This window comes from Podarcis pityusensis (assembly GCF_964106645.2).
Source record: "Podarcis pityusensis genome assembly, chromosome: 4".
In the NCBI taxonomy this organism is placed as follows: Eukaryota; Metazoa; Chordata; class Lepidosauria; order Squamata; family Lacertidae; genus Podarcis; species Podarcis pityusensis.
This window is the reverse complement of record NC_138027.1, coordinates 50,991,995-51,017,706: the sequence shown is the minus strand read 5'-3', so window position 1 is coordinate 51,017,706 and position 25,712 is coordinate 50,991,995. Positions and strand designations below refer to the sequence as shown.

The 25,712-nt window shown below is 44.3% G+C and overlaps 1 protein-coding gene and 1 long non-coding RNA gene across 2 annotated transcripts in view; one reads left to right on the top strand and one right to left on the bottom strand.

The window, feature by feature from the left end:
• Positions 1-1,298: 1,298 nt before the first annotated feature.
• On the bottom strand, positions 1,299-3,089 carry LOC308476141. Its single transcript, XR_013985770.1, has 2 exons — positions 3,012-3,089; positions 1,299-1,775 (listed from the first exon to the last, which is right to left on the bottom strand). It is a non-coding gene; the product is annotated as an uncharacterized lncRNA (long non-coding RNA).
• Positions 2,682-25,712, top strand: part of ADAMTS5 (ADAM metallopeptidase with thrombospondin type 1 motif 5) — a 54,386-nt gene continuing 31,355 nt past the window's right edge. The window contains exons 1-2 of the mRNA XM_081003535.1: positions 2,682-4,473; positions 20,988-21,120. Coding sequence (XP_080859661.1) covers positions 3,373-4,473; positions 20,988-21,120 — 1,234 coding nt within the window. The 5' untranslated portion in view covers positions 2,682-3,372. The remainder of the gene's footprint in view (positions 4,474-20,987; positions 21,121-25,712) is intronic.

Sequence of the window (25,712 nt, the reverse complement as noted above, 5' to 3'; positions counted from 1 at the left end):
CTTAGTGTTCTTCTGAACATAAATCTATATAATCATGTATGGGTCTTGCCAAAGAATTTCTGCTAAGGTTAGAATCTATCAGTTCTGAGTTCAGACCCAGCTACAACCTCCTCCCCTTCTGCAGCAGCATTTTTAATGGTAATTTACATTGGGTTTTAATTGCTGGGAACCACTCTGGCAAGCTAAAAATCAAGCAATCAGGCTTAATTCTTTGTCTTTTCTTTGTTTTTTTTTAAAAAAGATGACTTCTAGAATCATACAGCTACTATAAAATCTTGCCAGGAAACTCAAACTACTGATTCCCTTCCTGATGAACCATGGCCCACTTCAGGTGTTTAAACATGCAACAATAACAAGGATGTAGGTGCTTGGATTCACTCAAGCATTCCATGTGTGCTCCCCTCCCCTCCTATCTTTCGGTTTATTGCAAAATTTTGATGGGAGCTTCCAAGCACATTTAGCTGGAGACTGGGAAGTGTAGGGGGTGGAGGCACACACCTACTCCCACATTTTGCTCTTCTGTGTCTAAAGAAGTCTATGGTTTGCTGTTACAGCCCGGTTGGGTGTACTATAGTTTGTACTGCAAATCAGGGCTTGCAGGGAAAGCATAAACTACAACTTGGCAGTTCAGATATAGACAATGAAGCAGGAAGGTAGGGAAGTGTTCACAGCATGGGAGGATAGGAGGGAGTGGGAGTAAGGAGCATGAAGCTTAAGCCTCAACCCACACTCATTCGCATGACTCCAAGACAGGGTTTGATACTAAGCCAGGAGCTCCTGTTCAGCTAGGAAACTTATATGTGTGTGTGTGTGTGTGTGTGGACAATCCAAAATGAATATAAGGGAAATGCTGAATCCTTTCTTGTTGCACTAGAGACTCCAGAATAATAGAGAAGGCCATGTGTAATGTTCCCAACTGCCTGTCCTATGATCACAGCCCAGGTCTATCAGGACTACTCAGAGTCTGTACACTGGACCTTGGTTTCTTTGCTGCAATCATGTGTAGCTATTCTGTTTTCACCTTTTGACAAGCTCCCTGGCCTTACTGAATTCAACTGGAGGACCTACTTATGAGCAGACACACATATGCACAGCTTCACTGTCAACAGGCCAAGATACCCTTTTCCCTTTTTTTAAGTGACTTGAGGTTGGGACTGCTAATTCAGAATGCCAGTCATGAACCATACATTAATTTGTTAGGAGGCAAATGTAACGGACTTTGAAGAACTCCAAAGAGTTGGGGATAGAGTCCTTTCTAGTTGGTCCTTTCTAAAAGTAAAATAGAATCGAAACATTGATTAACTTAGCCAAGACATTGTCACATTTATGTTTTACAGGCCACAATACTGTATATGGTTTGGTTGATAGAGCTCACGACACTTAATGTCAGGGTTGCCCCGTGTTGGGCAAAAAGATTCCTGCATTGGAGGTGGTTGAACTAGATTATCCTTGTGGTCCTTTGCAATTCTATGATTCTATGAATAAAAATAAGGTCATTATCTTTCCCAGACATAATTCTTTTCTACATAAGTGATAGAGTCCCGTTATTTACATAGCCTCTGAAGCTGCAGAGATCCAACAAGCACAGCAAACACACAGATACACAACCACGAATAGGACTCCTTGTTTACTCCTGTGAATCTTGTCCACTTTGGTACCTCATTTGACCAGATCAGCAGGAATGATGGTCTGGTTCCCTTTTCACTTGTCACATCCACTTCTGTAAAGAGGCAGTTCTATCTTGGCTTCTTCCTTTGGGGCTGCAGAGAGCCAATCTGGGTGGAATAATGAAATTGGCAGTCAGCCGAGACTATGTGCTCGCCTGTTGGGTCACCAGGGCAGGGAGACATGGGTTAGGCTGGGCAGAAGGTGGGAAGGCGTTTTCCTTCCCAAGACTGTGGTAAGAGTTAACTCTTCCTAACATTTTCTGCCCTTCTCATGGGCGTGGGAGGAAATTACAGGCCTTGGAGACTAAGTGACAGTTGGCTTGGGATAATGACAGGCAGGCTTGCCGTGAGAATCCAAGCGATAAAGATAAAGGGAAGGGGAAAGGGCTCGGCTTTTTCTCCTGTTTGCAGAGAAGTGGCAGCTGCTGCCCTGGGCAGGAGCTGAAGGACAGAGCAGCGCCCCCTCCGCCTTCCTTGGTGCTGTCGCAGCGGCTGCTGCCTCTGATGCGCTAACCATTCCCTCCTCGCCCTGCTTGCAGCACGCCAGGAAAGTGCCGCACGTGTGTTGTTGTCTTCTTCCCTACCGGGCATCTGCCGAGACGGCGGCAGAAGAAAGAAAGAAAAAGTTTCAGGAAGATCCAGCCTTTTCCTGTCCCTATAAAGTTGTCTCATCACCCGCCCAATAAAGACCTAAGTGTCATAACAGGATCAGGGGCCAACCTGGCAGGACACCGGGGGAAGAAAGCGAAAGGTTGTAGCAAGTAAACAGGGCTGGTGAAGGAATCTCAACCTTTTACCAGGGGACGCTGTGGCTTTAAAGGATTCCGAAAGGCGATCGGGTGGGTTTCCTCCCCCGCCCCGCTTGAACAAACGTCCCCTCCCTGCTCCGTTGCCTCGCTCGCTTTCTCACCTCCGCGAACCTCCCCCGCCCCGTCCTTCTTTCTTCCTCCCCCTCCCCTTTTCAGCGGTCCTCTCCCCCTCTCCGCCCCCCCCCCCGCGCTCCGGTGTCTGATTAAACGAGAAGGAAGTGTGGGAGTGGAGGCTGCGAAGCTCTCCCTTTAAGAGGCAGCCTGCAATGACGAATTGTTGAAATTGCCATTGCAGGATGGCATTCCACTATAAATTCATTGTTCCACCTCCTCTCATCTTCACAGCTCTCGCTCTTCTCCTCTTGTTCACATCGGCGGACTGGGGATAACGCCGCCGCCACCAAACACCCATTAAACTCGGAGAGGGAGGAGGGGGAACCTTGAGAATCTGGGACCTTTCTCCCACCCCCTGGCCGGCAAGGGAGGGCTTGTTTTCTCCTACCTTTCTCTCTCTCACACACATTCACTCACTCACTCTTTCTGCCGTCCGCCTCTCCAAACCAACTCATCAACCCCAAAAACAAGGGGACGGAGGAAGCCGGCGAGACCCTCGGAGCTGTGGCAGAGCCGACCTCGCTCCCGTCGGATGACTCGGTGGCCGAGAGAGCGAGCGAGAGCGAGCGAGGCGCCAAGTCCCAACTTCGCCGATGCCTCCTGGCTGCTGCGAGAGCCGTGTCTCCCTCCCACCGATGCGCTCTTGACTCGTCCGGCGAAGACTTCTCCAGCCTTTTGTTTTCCACCAGCCTGTCCCGTTCGCGCCCCGATCTGCCCGATCTCCCGCCCGGATCGCCGACCCGGCAATCGATTATCCGTCTGCTGCTGCTGCGGAGCCCACCATGCTGCTGAAGTTGCCCTGCCCTCCGCTGCCGGCGCTGCTGCTGCTTGCAAGCTTGCAAGCGGCTGCCTCGGCCGCCGGAGTTTCCCCGGCAACTTCAGCACCTGCCTATGATAAAGCTGTGCAGCTCTCCAAAGCAGCAGCAGCAGCAGCGCCGCCGCCGCCGCCGGGCGCTGCGCCCCCCTTCTTCGTCCCGGAGCAGCAGCAGCAGCAGCCACGCGGGTCCAGCGGCCTCGTGGAGCGCGTGGACCAGACGTACTCGGGGGGCGGCAAGGTGGGCTACGTCCTGTACGCCGGCGGGCAGCGCTTCCTGTTGGACCTGGAGAAGGACGCGCTGCTGGGCTCCGCGGAGCAGCTGCTCCAGGGCAAGGGGCGCTGCTACTACCGCGGAACCGTGGACGGCAGCGCGCAGTCCTTGGCCGTCTTCGACCTTTGCGGCGGCTTGGACGGCTACTTCGCGGTCAAGCACGCCCGCTACACCGTGAAGCCGCTGCGTCTGGCAGACGATGGCGGGGAAGGGGCCGAGGAGGAGGAGAAGCCCGCCCGGGAGCGCATCTACGACGGGGAGTCCGCGCGGGTGGCGCACCTCTTCTCCAAGGAGCACTTCAGCTTCCAAACGGTGCCTTCTCGGCCCAGCTGCGAGACGCGCGGCTCGCCCAAGGTGCCCTTTCTGGAACAGAAGAAGCTGGGCCTGCGGCAGGAGGAGACGGATTTCACCACCAGGGCGGCGCTGTCGAGAAACTTCTCCCCGCCGGCCGGCCCCAGAAACAGAAAGCGGCGCTCCATCTCGCGGGCCAGGCAGGTGGAGCTGCTGCTGGTGGCCGACGACTCCATGGCCAAGAAGTACGGCAAGGGTCTCCATCACTACCTGTTGACCTTGGCCACCATTGCCTCCCGCCTCTATGGACACGCCAGTATTGAGAACCACATCCGCCTGGTGGTGGTGAAGGTGGTGGTGCTGGGGGACAAGGAGAAGGGCTTGGAGGTGAACAAGAACGCGGCCACCACCCTCAAGAACTTCTGCAAGTGGCAGCACCAGCACAACCAACTGGACGACCAGCACGAGGAACATTATGACGCTGCCATCCTCTTCACCCGTGAGGTAGGTTTGGGAGGAGGCCGTGGCTGAGGGATCCCGCTCAGGCCTCCGCCAGCCTTGCGGAGCTGGGTTCATCACCCTCAGCTTCATTCTTCTGCTTCACCGCAGGTGTGTTGGACTTGATGACCCAAGAGGTCCTCTCTTGGGCTTTATGAATGTATGTGATTGTATTGCTGCTGTCTTTTTCTTTCTTTCTTTTAAAATTCATCTCTGGTTGTAAATGTCCAAAGGTTTCGTAGCTACTGTCTTAAGAATCCAAAGTGCTACTGAAAACACTCATTTGCCATTGGGTTCAATATCACTAATGCTAGGGTGGTGTCACATCAGGTTTAGTAAATACTTGAGGTTCCAGTAATAATTCCAAGCATCTGCTGGGAGCCTGAGTGAAAGGGGAGATGATAGATAGATAGATAGATACACACACATATGGATAGGGAAGCCCAGGGTGCTTCCACACAGCAGCTTATTGTTGACTCGGTGTTGCTGCTGTGCCCAAGTTCTGCACAGCATTCATGTGATGTCCTCATCAAAAGGTAGTCCCCTGTTATTTTCCCATTTATTGTAGGCTTACTGTTCCTGCAGAAAACTAAAGTTTTGCTTGTTTGTTTTTTTAAAAAATCATTGGAAATAGTCACTCTGGATTCAGTGTGGAAGGGGGAGGATAGGTTGGCAATTTGATGAGAATATCACATGTGCAAAAGTTGCATGCATGAGCAGCGCTGGGTCCACAATGAACTGCTGTGTGGAAGCGCCCTTGTTACCAAACAAAATAACAAGCAATTGGGTCGTGTGTCCATTTGAGATGCATCATCCTCCTGCACTCATTGCACTAACCATGAGATGTTTCTCCCATCTGGTGCACAGATTGGAAGTAGAACTGTTGGAGCTCTGTATGCTGATGGTGAAGAACTGATGCAATTTATGTTGTAGCAAAAACAGGATCTTAAACAGGTGTTTGTAAACACAGTTGCCAACCAGAGGTTTTTTGAAATTATCAGGTCATTGATCCATCTAGTTCAGTACTGTCTACACTGACTGGCAGCTTCAGGGTTTCATACAGGGCTCAATTCCCAGTCCAATGAGGAGGTGCTGGGAACTGAACCTGGGACCATTTGCATGCAAAGCCTGTGCTCTAACCACTGAGCTATGACCTATCACAGCAATTATGATCTTTAAATCCTGTCCAGTGAGCAGAAACTTGCCTTCTGCCTCTTCTGTGCCAAAGACATCCCTGACACCTGGTAGTGCAGAGAGAAAGTATGTGCATTGCTCATCTTTCAACAAGCTCTTCCAAGATTCATGTCCTCATTCCACCTACAACCTGTTAACTTTCTCATAAGGCTGTCATGTGTCCATAATTTGCATAGAATAACCATTAGGAGGTTCTTATTATAGGAGAGCAAGCTGTTAGGATTTTAAGAAATAAATAAAAGTAAGTTTTTTTCTATTGATGTTGCTCCTGAACAGCAATGTATATCCCTCTATTAAGATGACGCAACACATGTTCTAGCCAAACTTATACCCAGTGCTGAAGCTCACCTAAATTTTCTGTTGGGTGGTGGTGGAAATGAACCCATTTAAATAATAAGATAAGGCACTGGTAGGCTTGCCAATCTTTCAGTGTATCTACCAGATGAGAAGAAGAACTATGAACACCTCTGGCTCAAATCCCAGTCTGACTCTGTTGAGATTAAAGGGAAAGGAAAATGTGTGAGGTGGCCTCAGGGAGCTCACAACTTCCTTGCTTAGTTGCTGGTAATTTAACATGGCATTTCCAGCATGAAAAGAAAGTAGCAATAAAACCGGAGAGGCGCAACATGTGTGGCTCAAGAGAGGGGAACGTAAATTCAAACCACATGTAAACATAGCTGCAGAAAAGTGGTGCACCAAGGTAGGCGAGGGGTGGGGCTCTAATGCCTCATTATCCACAGCGTGGAAATTGGTCTCCTAATCTGTTAGAATTCTGAACTGGCAAGGGTTCTCCATACAGCTTTCTGGATGAGTGCTGAGTGATAATCCAGCAGCATTGGCTGAACTAGTTAAGGGGAGTGGTTCCAGAGGAACATGTGACACTGTTTATGCAGCAGAACTTTTCAACATGAATGTCCCCTTCAGCATGTTCTTCCGCTTTTCCTTCTTTAATTCAGAAAAACACATAACTTTCCATTAGAGTTCCCTTCCTCCGCTACATCACAAGAGTGCCAGGAAAAAGAGAGGCTTGGGATAGTTTGTGGAATGAGTTACTCCAGTGAAGGAGTAAGGAGAGAGACAGAAAAAGCCCTCGTATGTTTATTTATTCCTCCAAATACTTGAAATATTATGGTGTTCCTGTCGTGCTGCACTTGTGCTGTATGTTCTCTCTGTTGATGTCCAAAGCCATTTGTTTTCAACCATGAACTCAGGAGTCTCCTGAGTTCAACCCAGATTTTTATCAACACAAACAAAATCTGACATGCTTTTCTAGGCTCCTTTGAGACTAGCTTCCCTCAATCTGAGTCTGCAGTTTATATAAGCAAGGCGTTTGATGGTCCACCTGATTTTAGAAAATTGCTTTGGAGAGAACAGAGCTTGACAACTTGCATTTTTCTCAATACAGTCACACACATATGCATGCACTAGAGTTTCCCAGGGAAAGGGATCTAGCAAGGTGGCAACTCAGTACTCTTAAGATAAGTTTTTAATTACTGCACATCAGGTATGACCAATGTAGTGTCCTCCTGATACTTAGCAGTAGCTTTTAGGAGCAGTCCATATTACCAAAGTGGGATGATCCACTTCAGATATATAACCAATTCAAATAGACATATAGATAGACAGCCATTATACCTTCAGAACATGAACTGGATGTGCACATGGTGGAATAGTCATATGAAATTGCCATCTAGAGCACAAATCCTTTGTGTATAAAATCAACAAAGAGCGTTGTGGCGCCTTAAAGGTTAACACATGCCATCAGCTTTCTTTCTTGGACTAGAATCCACTTTCTCTTCTGATGAAGTGGACTCTAGGCCATAAAATCTTACATTGTAATAAATGTGTTTGGTGCCACAGCAATCTTTTTGGTTTTTACTGCAACAGACCTTTACAGCTACTCTTCTGGAAGTTTTGTGCAGATATTATCACATAAATCACGGTGCACAAGCTAGCTGACCCACACAAGTTGTTTGTCATTTTTTTTGTTCAGTCCTTGAAGAAGGGTAGAAATGTACTGCTGACTTATTGATTTGTGTTGTAATGCACCAACTTGTAATGAAGAAGTTGTGTGGGCCTTTCATTGGGTATCTACTGTGATGCTCAACCCTTACTCAACCTTACTCATTCTCTCACTAAATCATTTTGAAAACTTTGGAATGAGATGGTTAAGTTGCAGGTTGGAGGTACATCAAAACAATGTAGAGGCACATTATGTAGAAGAAACAAGAACCATACATTTTGCCCATGTGAGTTTTGCCTTGTCCCATTGACATTTCTTTTGAGCATTAACAAGGGATGCAGATTTTGCAACAAAGTTAATGGCCAAACATAGCGTTCCTTGTCTATGCTGTCCTTGCAAGGAGTAACTGAAACACGAGAACCGTCACATCTTCAGCTCTGTTATCTCAGATTATATAAGCTGATGTCTAAATCTGGCATTTTCAGTTCACTGGAGATACATCTGAATTGATTTTCCTCAATTAAAAAAACAATCTAGGGAAGAAAGAGAGGTGTCCAGGAATGAATAAATGTACATAGGTCTTCATCTAATGGCATTTGAAGTGAATGATTCACTGTTCACATTTGCAGACTGTAAACATGAAAAAGAGTTAAAAGGTAAAAGTGTCAGAGGAGAAACATCTCACAGGGCACAGGGCTTTTTCAAGCCTACTGGTGTTTTTTGTGGAGGTCTTTTTTTACCCATTTTTGTTTTTTCAGCAAGACGAGAAGTAGCAGCAATTGGCATGAGTGTTCAACTTTTACAACTCTGTTTTGAAAGTATGAAGTCGGTTGCTTAGCAACTAGACGCTTAGCCACAGTACCATGTTTTGATGGGCTCCGAATGCTGCTCTGTTAAGTTTTTGTATACCCAGATGCCTTCTTCTAAATTGCTTGTTTTTCGGTTGTGGATCAAATGTGTGAGGTACACTTTCCATCCCTGTTTATTATTCAAGGCCACTTTGAACTTCAGTAGACTAATATTTGCATATCATCTATCAAATGAACCCACCACAATTAGAATTAGGGAGCAATTCAATTCAATTCATGTTTAAAGGCAAATCTATCAAATGGAAAAGCAGGCATTGTTTGAAATTTGTGCTGGGTATCTGAATTTGTAGTTCTCCAACCAATGTTTACGAAAATGCATATTTTAGAGGAAAGTGTGCAGAAAATGGGTAACATAGAAATAATAATATAGGGGAAATTGTTTGCAGAAATCAGTCAAAACTGCATATAACAGTAAGCTTATTAGCAGAAATTGTCATGAAAATGCTGATGAATTTTCACAGTGATTTTTTTAAAATCACAAATTGCTCCAGAAATGTGGAGAACTGAATTTAAGACTGGAAAAACGAGAAACCAAGATAACCTAAACGGACAGATCATTCCATCCCTAAACACACTATGCAAACAATTCTTCATGCCTAACTTTATGTTCATTAAATATTCAGATTGCCGTAGGATGTGCTCTCGTGTTGTCAATGGTCTATAACACGAGTGACTAACAGATGCCACTGGAATACAACCTTCATAATTCCTGGTTTTGGGGCTGTGTTGACTGGCGGGAGTGGAAGTCCAGCCATATCTGGATGGCCACAAGTTAACCATCTCTAGTCTTCAGAAATTCTTGTTTTGAAAGCATGTAACATTTGTCAGAATACAGGCTGTTTTAAAAATGGAGTTACTAGTTAAACATGTGTTTTATTTACTTGTTATGTAGCAACACTTTTTCTTGTGGCATTTTTCATGGTGAACTTTTAAGCAGTGGTTAGAATCCCCCCTCAAACTGGTGAAACTAGTTCACTGAGCCTAAAGGGGGATGTGCAGTGTGTTTGTTTCACAAAGTTCCACTAGCTCTGTAATAAATTTGCTTAGTTAGCTTCAGACTTGACATGGATGCCTTTGAACTGCAGAGGATCATGCCCTGCTTTCTTCACTCACTTGGCCATCTAGACTTGAGGGATTCTGCACTTGCTCTGTAATAACAGCGCATGCATGCCCAGATCATACCTTGTAAGCTCCCAAGACTGTATTTCATGGAAAGATCTGAAATAGTAGGTATACTGACTTTCATGAAATCTTGTCTGCTGTTACCATTCTTCTTATCAAGGGACTCATGATACACTTAGGCTGCAATCCTTAATTAGGATGTAAGCATCATCAAGCACAGTGAGGCTTCCTTCTGAGTAAACATGCAAAGGGTTATTCTGTTAAGGGGGTTGCTTTGAACACTACTGAAAATGACTACAAAACTACTATTACTACCTCTAAAACTCAGCTTTCTAGCATTTATTTAGTATCTGTGTTGAGTAACATGTGAAGAGTGTTTCTGAGGATGAGACAAGTGTGTAGAGGATTCAGAGTCCAACATTCAGTTACGTATTCTGCTAATCTGTGTCTCTGCTGGAATGCTGGCCTATTTTATGAGCGTTTCATAGATTTGTACAGTTGGAGGAAAACTTTATTTACCAAATTTTGACCGCTAACTGTAAAAATGTCCCATTTTAAAACTTTTTTTCTAGGAATTGCAGTGATTGTGGTCTTGGACCACATATATACCAAGTTTTAGCTTAATAGTTGTAGAAGAAGTAATCTAACAATTTGTCTCTTTGATGGAGTGAGTGAGCCAATAAGCCACATGCATCTTTTATTTGCACAAATACCTGCACAATAGTTGTTCTTTGTGAAGTTTGAAAAAGAAGAAGCTTATTTTGCTGCATTCATTTCAATATTTGTTTCAATTGATAACCTGTTCTAACTCAGTACCCTGAGACAGGTTAACAGTATTGCAGTTGGAAAAGATGTAGGAATAGGACCTGAGGTGAAAGTCAAAGCAAGTTAGAGGAACTCTTAACTGCCTTGCTGCTTATCAGTGAGATTTTTCATTCCCCTTCCCACTCCTGTTTGTTCTGTTTTCTTGATGTTTCCTGTTAACTTCCGCTTTATATTTGAGCTTCCGCACAATGTAAAAGCCACTTCATGGAATATGGCAACCATTTAACCTAGTAGCCTACATTGGTCCAAGTAGAGTTGTTAACAGCACCATACTCAGTTCAGTGGGATTGCTTCCAAATTGGTATTATAAGACTGAAGATTGATGAGACATGTAATTTATTTGGGTTGCGTGGGTATGTAGTTGGTTAAAAGCCAGATCTGTTTAAGAACTCCTGCCAAGGGTAAGATTTTCAAATGTTCATGCCCAAGGCATTCTGCATGTTAAGTCCATTTACATTAGCCAATATGTTGAGCATCAGTCCTGTCTGCCCATGACTAATTTGGTGGTTCTGGAAACTAGTTATTTGCTGTGTTAACACTGCTTATTGACTCAAACAATGTTCTCCAGACTGCCTGTCACAAGGCAAACACATGATGGAAGAGGGTTCCAGCTGTCTAAACCAACGCCATTCTTCTCATTACTTGAGCCTGTTTCATTGTCACTCTGTAAAATCCACCAAATCTATTTCCGTCATCACCTGAGATCAATTGGAGCAGAAGCTCTGGGAGACAGAATACAGTAAGCAGTTTGGACTAAGTCCACTTATATTATTTCCCTCTCACCCTTCCCCAAGTCATGTGAAAACTGAAAGAGATGTTTCTCACAAAAGACATAAAAGTAGCCAAGTCTTGAAAGCTGGGTGGTTCAAGAACTGGGTGGTATATTCAACGATAATGTTAACATGCCTGTCTCATTAAGAAAAACCACATATCAGCCAGAGGTCATTGCTTTGCCGTTTTCCATGCAGCACTTGTATGTGGGATCCGGTTAATTATCAAAGTGAAAGTGGTACTGAAACTTAACAGCAAGTGCTGAATTATCCAAGTCCTATAAATGCTAATTATGTTGAGCAAAATGCATGCTTTCTTTGGCACTAGTGACTTTTCCTTAACAAACCACTATCCTGTGTTTGTATTCCAGGGGACAGGCTATAATACCAAATGCCAGAAATATAGCTATAGGGGTTCTAAGTATTTAAAGTCAATTTTAACTGAGACCCTGATTGTGCTAAAACGATTGCATTTGATCTTCCTAAAGAAACCTTTCCACTGTCATTCAGGTAAATACAGGCTAGCATGCTTAAAATACGTCATTCTACTATGGTGGTATAGGATTATCTCTAAAAGAAATTATTTAGTTGTGCAACATGTGAACAAACATATACTGTAATACCCTCCTTCCATCACTACAAGTTACTGTAGACATTGCATGGTGTACTGCACTGAAAACACTGGTTCACTACAGATGTCCTGCCAAATAAGGTAACAGGAAGATTAACTATGGTTAGGCATGGCATCCAAATTGTCAAACCATGGTTCAAAGTGGATTTATAAACAATGGTTTGTGCTATGATTCAGTGTTATGCTTGAATTGACAAATAGTAGTAGCTGTACCTCCAGAGACCACTGTACCATAGAAACAAAGGGCTGAAAAGACATACAAATCAGACAGGTAGCTCTTGGTGGTGGTTCCCTAAGCATGTGGTACCTAGCACAAAATGTTGTGGCATAGTCTGCTCAGTGTTTCAGTCCATCAGCCATGCCCTATTCTAGGAGGTTTCATTTCCTCCTCCCTAGTTTTCAGTTTCTGTGTTCTAACAGCTAGTTCTGTGCCCACTGAGCAAGCTCAGACTTCATTGGGCTATTTGGACTTTGGTTCCTTGCCCTCTTAGTCCCTGTCCCCCCGCCTATTTTTTTCTACTTCTGCAAACATCAGACTTCCTCTGAGCATGTTGATGCTTCCTTTTTCTATGTGGATAGTATCATATTGACTTCATAAGGATAGGCATTCAGAAAATGAGTTTGTTATGGGAAAATACAAAATCCCTTATCTTTAATTTCCAAATGTAACTCCTCCCCACCCCAAAATCCTGACCTCTAAGAGACTGTCAAATGAGTTACAGATTTTGTGATGTCCTGCTCATTTTTTCCTAAATCAATAGTGTCAAGCCTTAAGTTTCCTTATACATTGCAATCCTACATTGCACGCTTCCTGTGCTGTGACTTTGTATTGATCCAGCTACTTTGAAGGAATATCAGATAAGTTGAGGCCAACTGCTGGAATCTTTCTTTTAAAATGCATGTGTGATACAGTGGTGTTTAGTCAAGAGGCCTAGGTAACATACCCAACTCCCTCAACCATTCCTCATAAGGCTTGGTTGCCCCTTTCGGCACACATTCCGGCTTGTCAATATTCTCCTTAAATTCTACCACCGAGAATTGTACACAGTACTGCAGATCCAAGGCAGAATAGAGTGCTACTTTGCTTCCCTTGATTGGGACACTATACTTTTGTTGATGCAGCCTAGAAAAGCATTAGCTTTTGTTTGTTTGTTTGTTTGTTTGTTGTTTTGCTGGAGCATCACACTGTCGACTAAGACCCCTCAATCCTTTTCACATGTACTACTGGTGTCCCCCCCCCCCTTCATGGATCACTGCCTTGCCGTGGCGAAGGGGCTTGAATAACTCAGAGAAGCTATGAACTATGCCAAGCAGGGCACCCAAGATGAACAGGTCATAGTGGAGAGTTTTGACCAAATGTGATCCACCTGGAGTAGGAACCGGCAAGCCACTCCAGTATCCCTGCCAAGAAAACTCCATGGACAAAGACAACAGGCATATAAAAGTTATGACGCTGGAAGATGAGCCCCTCAGGTCGGAAGGTGTCCAACATGCTACTGGGGAAGAGCGGAGGACAAGTACAAGTAGATCCAGAGCTGATGAAGCGGCTGGGCCAAAGCCGAAAGGACGCTCAGTTGTGGATATGCATGGAAGCGAAAGGAAAGTCCAATGCTGTAAAGAAAAATATTGCATAGGAACCTGGAATGTAAGAACCATGAACCTGGGTAAGTTGGATGTGGTCAAAAATGAGATGGCAAGAATAAATATTGACATCCTGGGCATCAGTGAGCTAAAATGGACGGGAATGGGCGAATTCAGTTCGGATGACTATCATATCTACTACTGTGGGCAAGAAACCCGTAAAAGAAATGGAGTGGCCCTCATAGTCAACAAAAGAGTGGCGAAAGCTGTACTGGGATGCAGTCTCAAAAATGATAGAATGATCTCGATACGAATCCAAGGCAGACCTTTTAACATCACAGTAATCCAAGTTTATGCACCAACTACTGGTGCTGAAGAAACTGAAATTGACCAATTCTATGAAGACTTACAAGACCTTATAGAAGTGACACCAAAGAAGGATGTTCTTCTCATTATAGGGGATTGGAATGCTAAAGTAGGGAATCAAGAGATAAAAGGAACAACTGGCAAGTTTGGCCTTGGAGATCAAAACGAAGCAGGGCAAAGGCTAATAGAGTTCTGTCAAGAGAACAAGCTGGTCATCACAAACACGCTTTTCCAACAACACAAGAGACGACTCTACACATGGACATCACCAGATGGGCAACATCGAAATCAGATTGATTATATTCTCTGCAGCCAAAGATGGAGAAGCTCTATACAGTCAGCAAAAACAAGATCTGGAGCTGACTGTGGCTCAGATCATCAGCTTCTTATAGCAAAATTCAAGCTTAAACTGAAGAAAGTAGGAAAAACCACTGGACAGGTAAGATACAATCTAAACCAAATCCCTTATGAATACACAGTGGAAGTGAGGAACAGGTTTAAGGATTTAGATTTGGTGGACAGAGTGCCTGAAGAACTATGGTTGGAGGCTCGCAACATTATACAGGAGGCAGCAACTAAAACCATCCCAATGAAAAAGAAATGCAAGAAAGCAAAGTGGCTGTCCAACGAGGCCTTACAAATAGCAGGGGAGAGAAGGCAAGCAAAATGCGAGGGAGATAGTGAAAGATACAGGAAATTAAATGCAGATTTCCAAAGAATAGCAAGGAGAGACAAGAAGGCCTTCTTAAACGAGCAATGCAAAGAAATAGAGGAAAACAACAGAATGGGAAGAACCAGAGATCTGTTCAAGAAAATCGGAAATATGAAAGGAACATTTCGTACAAAGATTACCATAATAAAGGACAAAAGTGGCAAGGACCTAACAGAAGCAGAAGACATCAAGAAGAGGTGGCAAGAATACACAGAGGAATTATACCAGAAAGATATGGATGTCTCGTACACCCCAGGTAGTGTGGTTGCTGACCTTGAGCCAGACACCCTGGAGAGTGAAGTCAAATGGGCCTTAGAAAGCACTGCTAATAACAAGGCCAGTGGAAGTGATGGTATTCCAGCTGAACTGTTTAAAATTTTAAAAGATGATTCTGTTAAGGTGCTACACTCAATATGCCAGCAAGTTTGGAAAACTCAGCAGTGGCCAGAGGATTGGAGAAGATCAGTCTACATCCCAATACCAAAGAAAGGCAGTGCCAAAGAATGCTCCAACTACCGCACAATTGCACTCATTTCACATGCTAGCAAGGTTATGCTTAAAATTCTGCAAGGAAGGCTCAAGCAGTATGTGGACCGAGAACTCCCAGAAGTGCAAGCTGGATTTAGAAGAGGCAGAGGAACCAAATTGCAAACATGCGCTGGATTATGGAGAAAGCTAGAGAGTTCCAGAAAGACATCTACTTCTGCTTCATTGACTATGCAAAAGCCTTTGACTGTGTCGACCACAGCAAACTATGGCAAGTTCTTAAAGAAATGGGAGTGCCTGATCACCTCATCTGTCTCCTGAGAAATCTCTATGTGGGACAAGAAGCTACAGTTAGAACTGGATATGGAACAACTGATTGGTTCAAAATTGGGAAAGGAGTACGACAAGGCTGTATATTGTCTCCCTGCTTATTTAACTTATACGCAGAATTCATCATGCGAAAGGCTGGGCTGGATGAATCCCTAGCCGGAATTAAGATTGCCGGAAGAAATATCAACAACCTCAGATATGCAGATGACACAACCTTGATGGCAGAAAGTGAGGAGGAATTAAAGAACCTTTTAATGAGGGTGAAAGAGGAGAGCGCAAAATATGGTCTGAAGCTCAACATCAAAAAAACCAAGATCATGGCCACTGGGCCCATCACCTCCTGGCAAATAGAAGGGGAAGAAATGGAGACAGTGAGAGATTTTACTTTCTTGGGCTCCATGATCACTGCAGATGGTGACAGCAGTCACGAAATTAAAAGACGCCTGCTCCTTGGGAGAAAGGCGATGGCAAACCTAGACAACATCTTAAAAAGCAGAGACATCCCCTTGCCAACAAAGGTCCGTATAGTAAAAGCCATGGTTTTCCCAGTAGTGATGTATGGAAGTGAGAGCTGGACCATAAAGAAGGCTGATCGCCGAAGAATTGATGGTTTTGAACTATGGTGCTGGAGGAGACTCTTGAGAGTCCCATGGACTGCAAGAAGATCAAACCTCTCCATTCTTCAGGAAATCAGCCCTGAGTGCTCACTGGAAGGACAGATCGTGAAGCTGAGGCTCCAATACTTTGGCCACCTCATGAGAAGAGAAGACTCCCTGGAAAAGACCCTGATGTTGGGAAAGATGGAGGGCACAAGGAGAAGGGGACGGCAGAGAATGAGATGGTTGGATAGTGTTCTTGAAGCTACCAGCATGAGGTTGACCAAACTGCGGGAGGCAGTGGAGGACAGAAGTGCCTGGCGTGCTCTGGTCCATGGGGTCATGAAGAGTCGGACACGACTAAACGACTAAACAACAAACAACAACTGGTGTCCCCCATCCACCTAAGTGTAGAACCTTATATTTGTCTCTATTGAAATTTATTTTGTTAGTTTTGGCCCAGCTCTCCAATCAGTTACGGACATATTGAATTTCAATTCAGTCTTCTGCAGCATTGGCTACCCCTCCCAGTTTGGGGACACCTGCAAATTCCATGAGCCTCCCTTCCCCCCACCCCTGTTCTCCAATGTTCCAACAAATGCCGGTCTGTAGCTGAGTCTCCAGATCCAGAACTGAAGCATCTAGATGTTAGTCCCACACAGGCCAGGACTTCCTCACTTGGTGGCTGCTTCTGATGTCTCTCACAGCCCCAGCCCTAGTAGCAGATGCAACAATTGTTCACTGTATGAATGGCATCTTGTCTCATTTGGCCCTTTGTCTCAGACAGCTCTTAGTTGCAAATAGATGAATGGGGGAGATACTTCAGTGTGAAGCCTTTGGAGGTCTTCAGTGAGAGAGGCACTGCAGTAGGAGTCATGCCTTTGCCCCTGCACTCTGTCTTTGGCCAATCTAGTTGCCAGCCACCATACTGACCAATCTGGTCATACTACCAATCATAAAAATTGGTCATGAAATTAGCAAAGTATTCCAGCTTTCATGAAATAGCCTGTTTATTTTCATGAAATCCCTCCTAGCATAATCCTCTTCACACCTGCTCAAAAGTAAGCACCTTTTAACAAAAGAAAAGAAAAGAAATTTCAGCGGGAGGCCCAGGAAGTAATGTATGTGACTGTAGCCTAGCTTTTATATAAATTACATTTAAAACATTAAATTTGCATGGTTTGCCAAATTCCTTCAAGTTGGTGAATTAGGCAGCAGCATAGCCAATGATGTGAGTTAGTCATTAGATTTGCTTTCTTCCTTAACTAGGCAGAGCATTTTGGATGTTTCATGAACTCGGCAATATTCTACACATTTCATGAATCGTGCAAATATCAAATTTAGTGGCGTATAGAAACATGCACGCACATCCATAAAGCAACAGTTGTTAAAGTAGGGTGTCTACAATGCCCTCTTGCCAGAATTATTAGAGTGAGAGGTTAAGCACCTGCGGCTAAGAGTCACTATGGGATAGTAACAATATAGTATGTGTGCATAATTTTCATGGAAGTGGTAAAAAGAATATTTGAATAAAACGGAAATTGTGGATTTGGGAAAATAAGGCATCGTGCTGATAGGTTTCTTGGATGGTTTCTTGTAAAAACAGCAGTATTTTTATTTTTTGTATTTTAGGTAAAAAAATTAAAATGGAAAGCCACTTACTCTGATTGGAATTACTCCTAGGGAGCATCTGAATTGTTTTCACAGGTGCTGCTTTTAATCAAGGGTCTGCCACATTTACCAGAGTGGTGCATTTACCAGAGTGGTGCATGCTCCAGTTATCTCCCGCTTGGACTACTGGAATGCGCTCTACGTGGGGCTACCTTTGAAGGTGACGCGGAAACTACAACTAATCCAGAATGCGGCAGCTAGACTGGTGACTGGGGACGGCTGCCGAGACCATATAACACCGGTCTTGAAAGACCTACATTGGCTCCCAGTATGTTTCCGAGCACAATTCAAAGTGTTGGTGCTGACCTTTAAAGCCCTAAATGGCCTCAGTCCAGTATACCTGAAGGAGCGTCTCCACCCCCATCGTTCTGCCCGGACGCTGAGGTCCAGCGCCGAGGGCCTTCTGGCGGTTCCCTCATTGCAAGAAGCAAAGCTACAGGGAACCAGGCAGAGGGCCTTCTCGGTAGTGGCGCCCACCCTGTGGAATGCCCTCCCACGAGATGTCAAAGCGATAAACAACTACCTGACATTCAGAAGACATCTTAAGGCAGCCCTGTTCAGGGAAGTTTTAAACGTGTGATATTTTAGTGTATTTTTGGTTTCTATGGAAGCCGCCCAGAGTGGCTGGGGAGGCCCAGCCAGATGGGCGGGGTATAAATAATAAATTATTATTATTATTATTATTATTATTATTATTATTTACCTTTCTATGGCCTTTTTGAGCAGTTTTGGTATCCATACACGGGCTAACCTACACCATAAACTCTGAATAATTAGAGACTCATTCACTGCAAGAAATGTGCTGCACTTGCTGTAGAATTGCAGGCATAGAACATGTGTGCCTGACCAGAATCCATACTTTTTTCCAATATTACTTTGTAGAATGAGCAATGGACAAAATGAGGGGCTTTAAGCAGAAACATTTCCCTTTGCGTTGATGAGCATTTCAACCACATTATTTATACTGTTAATGTGTCCAAATAACTCAGTGGATTGGCTCCACACTTTGTTAGTCACACTTAAATTCCCACTTATGTCAGTGGGATAATCCATCGTTTCCTTTCTGATAGGGGAGGGCCAGATAGCACAGCTATGGCCATGTTCTCCAGAAATGCTAGTATTAGAACTTAATTGAAAAACGTTGCTTGCCAATACACAAAGTGTTGTTTGTCATGTCACATAATCGCAAATTAAAGTGGTGCTTACGGAAAACTTTCATGAGCAACTCCTGACGTTAGAACAGGATTGGTCACATTTCAAACCCTATGTTTCTGTCTATGTACACTGTCTGCAAGCAAAAGCAGAGGGCCTATCTCAATCAAATAAAGCTGAATAGTCTCCAAAGCGTCATGTGGGACGTGTGCCAGGGGGTGGATCAGCCGTATATCAGCTTTGCCAACACAGGAACCTACCAAACTAAAATACTTCAGAAGATGCCTGGGATTAAACAATCCTGCAATATGATTTAAAACAGGGGTCAGCAAACTTTTTTCAGCAGGGGGCCGGTCCACTGTCCCTCAGACCTTGTGGGGGGCAGACTATATATATTTTTTGGGGGGTGGGGGAAATGGACAAATTCCTATGCCCCACAAATAACCCAGAGATGCATTTTAAATAAAACGACACATTCTACTCATCCAAAAACACGCTGATTCCTGGACCATCCATGAGCTGGATTTAGAAGGCGGTTGGGCTGGATCCGGCCCCCGGGCCTTAGTTTGCCTACCCATGATTTAAAATGCCAATACCTATCAAGGGTTTGAAGTAAACAGCTATATCAAGGGCCTTATTATTAGAACACTTCTTCAATAATGCAACAACACTGCAATGCATAAAATTGCATGTCCAGGATTTACCGTTAGCTGTCCATTAGAGCCAGTGTGGTGCAGCAGTTAGAGTGTTGGGCTAGGATCTGGGAGGCTAGGGTTCAAATTCCCACTCGTCCATGAAGCTCACTGGGTGACCTAAGGTCACTCAGTATTTCTTGGCCTAACTTACCTCTCAGGGTCATTGGGAGGATAAAATGGGGAGGAAGAGAGTGATGTATTGCCATCTTGAGCTCCGAGCATTGCCTCTCCTCAAGTGAACCGACCTGGGTGGCTTTCCATTTGTGGAATGCTCTGCCAAGGGAGGCTCACCTGGCACCTTCATTACATATTTTTAGGTGCCAGGCAAAAACATTCCTCTACAAGCAGGCCTTTGCCTAATTAAACTATCTGCAGCTTTTTAAACTGTGTGTGGGGTATGGTTTTTGTTTACTATTACGGTATGTAGTTTTGTGTTTCTATATTGTAAACTTCGCTGTGATCCTTGGATGAAGGGTGGTATAGATATCCAATAAATAAAAAAATGACATAAAATCGAAGGTAAGGTGGAATAGAAATGTAATGAATAAAATTACCTGTGCACCTGTATACGTCTCTAAAGGAATAAGAAACCTGAGGCAGGAATATAAAATTAAAAGTGACAACTATTGGTAAAGGATCAGCAGTAGCAATCCTTTCTTGATCCATGGAGCTGTGAGCCACATCCATGAGAAACAACTCTGCTTTCAAAGTTACTTATCACAGAATGAAGGAAAAGAGAGTCAGGCTGCTCTGACATTTCCAAGTTTTGTTATTTCTTTTTCAGAAGTTAGATTTACTTTCTGATCACATTAAAAACAATAGGAGTTGAAGTCGGCTCAGGAATTGATACTCCACGCACTTCCCCATAGATCATGTAAGGATCTGAAACAGATGAGTTTTGCCCTCTCAGCTACAATAACCCTTGCCTTAAAGCAAAATTATTTTGGCAACCATCCCGGGCCTGGCAGGTCAGAAGAAAGGGGAAGAAGATTATGCCGCAACTGGGGGAAAGTCCCTGGGAAGCACTGAAAAGCTCAGAGATGGGAATAGTTGCCAAAACGGCCTTCATCACTGATAATCAGCACATTGCAGATTCTCATGTCAGCCTGCATTGGCAAAAGAGAATTGCAATGCCACCTCCCAGTCCAGCAAGGCATACGCAGAGAACTGGCCCACACCAAACCCTCCACAGCCAGCATGTGTCTTCACCTCCTTAGGAACGTCTTCTTCACACTTTTAGAATGGTGTTTCTGAATAGTAAAACAGTATACAGTATATGAGTTAGCTCAAGAGCTCTCCCCCACCCCCAGCTTTCTTTACAATATATGGAAACGGTTTCCGACTGATCTTAGTAAATTGTCAGCTTGAGCTTTGAGCGAGTCTGCTGAAGAGCCCACGGTGTTGCTCATGTTGACTTTGTCGTTGCCCTCCTGGTGTCGGCTGTTATCGTCCGCCGTGTCTTGCTGCTTGCAAAGAGCCTTCAGCTCAGAGCTGTCATTGCCTGTGGGTGCAAAACTGTACTTCAAATGCTTTCTTTTCCCTTTCCTTCCTCGGCAGGATTTATGTGGGCACCATTCATGTGATACTCTGGGAATGGCTGACGTTGGAACCATATGCTCTCCTGAGCGCAGCTGTGCAGTGATTGAAGATGACGGCCTCCATGCGGCTTTTACGGTGGCTCACGAAATTGGTATGCAGTGCCTTTTCTGTTCCCTTGCCAAATACAACACTTGTAACAGCTGCATTAGTAACCAAAATACTTTACAAGTAATTCCAGATTTCCCCCTGGTTCACATATACACTTGGGGATTAAGGCTGTGTACATAGGCACTTTGGGGTTAACTAATAGGGGATCAGAAGGCAAGTGGAGGTACACAGTAGGTGTTTCCTTTCTGACAGTGTCACTTTTAAGCAATGATCGGAATGGAAATTGGAGGGCTGCTACTGTCCATTCATGTCCCTTTCAAAGAGGGGTCCCTCCCATCCATGAAGAATTTGAGCTCACTTGGCGGGTAAACAGCTTTCTATATATGTCTGCCTACTGGGTTAAGTGGCTTGCTGTTTATATTGTACCACCACATTCCTCTGAATGGCAAGATGCAAGTTTCAAATGATGGGGTAATTGGAAATTCTGGTGAAAGGGAGCACTGTTTATCTCGGGCAGTGGTGTGACTGTAGGGGTGTAACTTTAGATAGCAGTGAGGTTCAGATAATCAAGGCTCGTCTATTGGGGATTCTACAATAATTACAAAATAGACCCAGGAACAGACACCAGGATTATTTTGGAATGTTTTCTTGGCAGGAAAAAAGAGCTGACATTAACGTTCACAAGCAAGTTCAGATTTTCTATGCCATCGCCCAAGTGTATTCATGAACTAGAGATAATCTATTGGGGGGGGGGGTTATTAACATTTTCTCTTTTAACATTTCCTCTTCAAATAGCTAATTTTGGCATTTGCAAGTTCATTCCTATGCAGAATAGCAGTAGCTTGAACACTACTGCAACATTTTTCAAGTAGGTATTTCTGGGTATATTTAACTAAAAGTATATTTGACTGGATGGTCATATTAGCTGCCAGCTATTATAGCACTGGATATTAACAGCAAGCTTTGGTATCATGTTTCACTTCCCATTCCTTTTTTTGAATGGCAAAAATAATGTAAGGCTTTTCTAATGTAGATATTACTAAAAAAAAATTATACGTGAATTAACCACCTTTCAAAATACAATATTCTCGCAAGGCAGCTTAGAATATCTGAAACCGCCGCACAACTAAAAACATATACAATTATACTAACAATGCATCATGCAGTCAGGGAACAATAATATCGCACTATCCATAACAGCAGTTTCATAGAATGATAGAATTGTAGAGTTGGAGGGAATCCCAATGGCCATCTAGTCCAGACCGTGCTGTCACATGGAGGATGGAGCAAGCTTGTTTTCTCCTGCTCCAGATGCTGGAACCTGAACCAATGGCTTCATGTTACAAGGAAGGAGATTCCAACTAAACATCAGGAAGAACTTTCTGATGGTAACAGCTGTCCGGTATTGGAACGGTCTCCCTCAGGAGGTTGTGGACTCTCCTTCCTTGGAGATTTTTAAGCAGAGGTTGGATGGCCACCTGTCATGTGTGATCTAGTTGAGATTCCTGCACTTCAGGAGGTTGGACTAGATGAGCCTTGGGGACCCATTCCATGTCTACAATTCGAAAGTGGCAAAATAGCTTTTCAAAGCCAGCAAGCACTGATTATCACACCAGAATCACTCAAGGTGCTTTGCAGTCCTGCTTCCCTGAGCCAAGTCAACCTTCCCTACTGACTGGCACCTTTAGCAAGATCAGGTCTGTTTCCAGTGTTGTTATTTGGAGTGGCAGGAACATGATCCAGGCAGCTCAGGCACCCCATGGCAGATCAGGTGCCGGTAGGCTGATGTGAAGTTTCAGGTGCAGCACCCAAGCTGAGGCGTGCCCTGCACTACACGTACTCTCAAAACATTGTTGGGGAAGATCATTTGTAGCTTGGAGCATGGATGTTAAGGAAAGGGTTATTACTGAGTGGCAGAACATATGATCTGCATGTAGAAGACCCCAGATTCAATTCCTGGTATCTCCAGGCAGGGCTTGAAAGGACTCGTGTCTTACACCTTGGAGAGCCCTTGCCAGTCTCTGTAGATATTATTGAGCTATAGAGAGGAATGGTCCCCCTTAAACGCAAGGAAGTTTCCTGCATTCCTAAAGTGTGGGTCAGTTTCAGCGACGAACATGTACAAACACAGCAGCTGCCTTTTCCAGTGCCCAGAGAACCCACAGCTTTTTCAGCTTTAATTCACGTAAGGAAGATGATCCATCCAGAGTTTAGCCAGAGAACAGCTGGCTGTAAATTTAAACGACAGCCTTTATTTTACACTGAGCTGTTAAGCGCAGGAGGAAGCAGGAAGAGAGGGCTGTTCCAAAATCAGCCCTCCTTTTACCAGGGGGTCTCTTGTGCCAGCTAGACATTCTGTAAGATGGAATATAGGGTGCTTCTTGCCTAAAGTAACAGCCGTGGTGAAACTCGGGGTCCCTGTTTACCAAGAGAGCAGGCTTTTCAGGTCTACATTTGCCTTGCATGCTAACATAGTCACAATCGCTAGAGATGTTTTCCATGAGGAACATTAGCTGTGCAGAGTGAACACTAAATTTAAAAATGGAAAACAGTTCTCCCTCACCCTTTTACATTCTTGGAAGGAAATAACAAGGCTAAGGGAACTTTCAGAGAGTGCCAACTACGGCTTTGCCTTGTAACTTGTGCCAAACCAAAGTAAAGTTTGCTTTGGGAGTATTGCCGTGCCAGTTCAGTTTTCAAACAGCGAGCAGGTAGGATGCAAGGGTGTTGTGCTTAATATCATTTGACCCTAACATAAAGAAACACACAAAATCTGAAATCATGGGTTTTATTAGTAGTGCTAATGTAACTACTGACACCGGACACCCTTTAGCAAAGGAGGAGCTCTAGTCTGGAAACATTTGGAAATAGATCATAACAGTGGCATATTATTGAGGCTCTCTACCTCAGGAAACAAGCCGCTTGAGGCTGCCAAGTGTCACTAAGAGCTGAAAGGACCTGTATCTTTGTGACAGAAAGTATCAGTTGGCAAGAAGAGACCTCTTCCTGAAACTTTGGAGAGTGGCTGCCAGCTAGAGTAGACCTGGGATCACCAACCTGGTGCCTGTGACTGCCATGGCACCCATGAAGGCTTCCAGTGACCCCCTGGGTAGATGCTCTAGTGCTACTAGAAATAAAGTTATGGGGGAAAGCATGCAGGTACCCCTAAACAATTTATCTGAAATGAGAGTGGTGTTGGTACAGTCAAACCTCAGTTCTCAAATGCCTCCATTTTGGAACGTTTTGGCTCCCGGACACCGAAAACCCAAAAGTAAGTGTTCCGGTTTTCGAAAATTTTTATGAAGTTGAAAAACCAATCGGAAGCCACACCGTGGTTGTTGAACATTTTGGAAGCCAGACGGGCTTCCTGAAAGCATTACATTCAACAACCGAATGTACCTTAATATTTTTCCTGGTACTGAGGAATGCTCCCTACAGCAACAGTGTCAGGATGTGTGTATCTTCTCCATAATCAGGACCAGCAAGACAGAATCATAGACTTGGAAGGGACCCTGAGGATCATCTAGTCCAACCCCCTGCAAGGCAGGAATAGGCAGCTGTCCCCTACAGGCATTGAACCTGCAACCTTAGCATTATCAGCATCACACTCTAACCAACATAGCTGACTCCCCCTGGTAAGCATAAGGTTGTCAGGGGTGGCCATCTCTCTAATTTTGAGTTATGACACACTCCCCATGGTGGCTATTTCCTGGTATGCCACAGCCCCTCCATGAAAGCAATTTTGTGCATGGTTCCTCCGGCACGCTCTCAAAATTTGAAATGTAGTAGTAGACTGCATTGCTGGTTCCCCATTCATGGTGCACCCTTCCTAGGGAAGCTCACTTGAAGCCAACAGCACTATCTTGAAGAGGCCAACTAACCCCTGCTTTATTTTCTGAGTCTTTTATCTTTCATACAGTTATAAAAATGGCCAGTGTTTCTTTCTTGTCTGCCTGCAGCTTTATAATGTGTTTTTATTCTTGTGACATTGTAATAATGTAGAGCACCCTGGATATAAATTTCTTCAAGGGTGGTATAGAAATCTGCTAAATTAATTCTATATTTGCTTCTACCCTTCTCTTTAGCTATAATTCAAACTGCCAGATTGCTCATGTGACAACAGCAAATATCACATAAAAGGTGGTTATTTGAAGGTTTTGTCGTAAAGCAATTCAGTGGCTGTTAATGGGAAGGGGAAATTATTCCCACGTGAAGAGGTTTTTTAATTGGATGTCTGAATCCATTCTGTAGAAATTTTATTTGCTTTTGGACTCCCTGGTTGAATAGCTTCTCTCAAATAGGTTTGTGCTGCTGTTATTCTTGCATAGCCAACCCTTTCAAAAGCTGCACAGTCTCATTACTCTATGCTACATAGGGATGAGCGAACCTTGTTGTTCTCAGTTTCTCATTTTTCCAATCTTAAAGGTAAAGGACCATTAGGTCCAGTCATGGATGACTCTGGGGTTGTGGCGCTCATCTTGCTTTACTGGCCAATGGAGCTGGTGTACAGCTTCCGGGTCATGTGGCCAGTATGACTAAGCTGCTTCTGGAGAACCAGAGCAGTGCACGGAAATGCTGTTTACCTTCCCGTCAGAGCGGTACCTATTTATCTACTTGCACTTTGACATGCTTTTG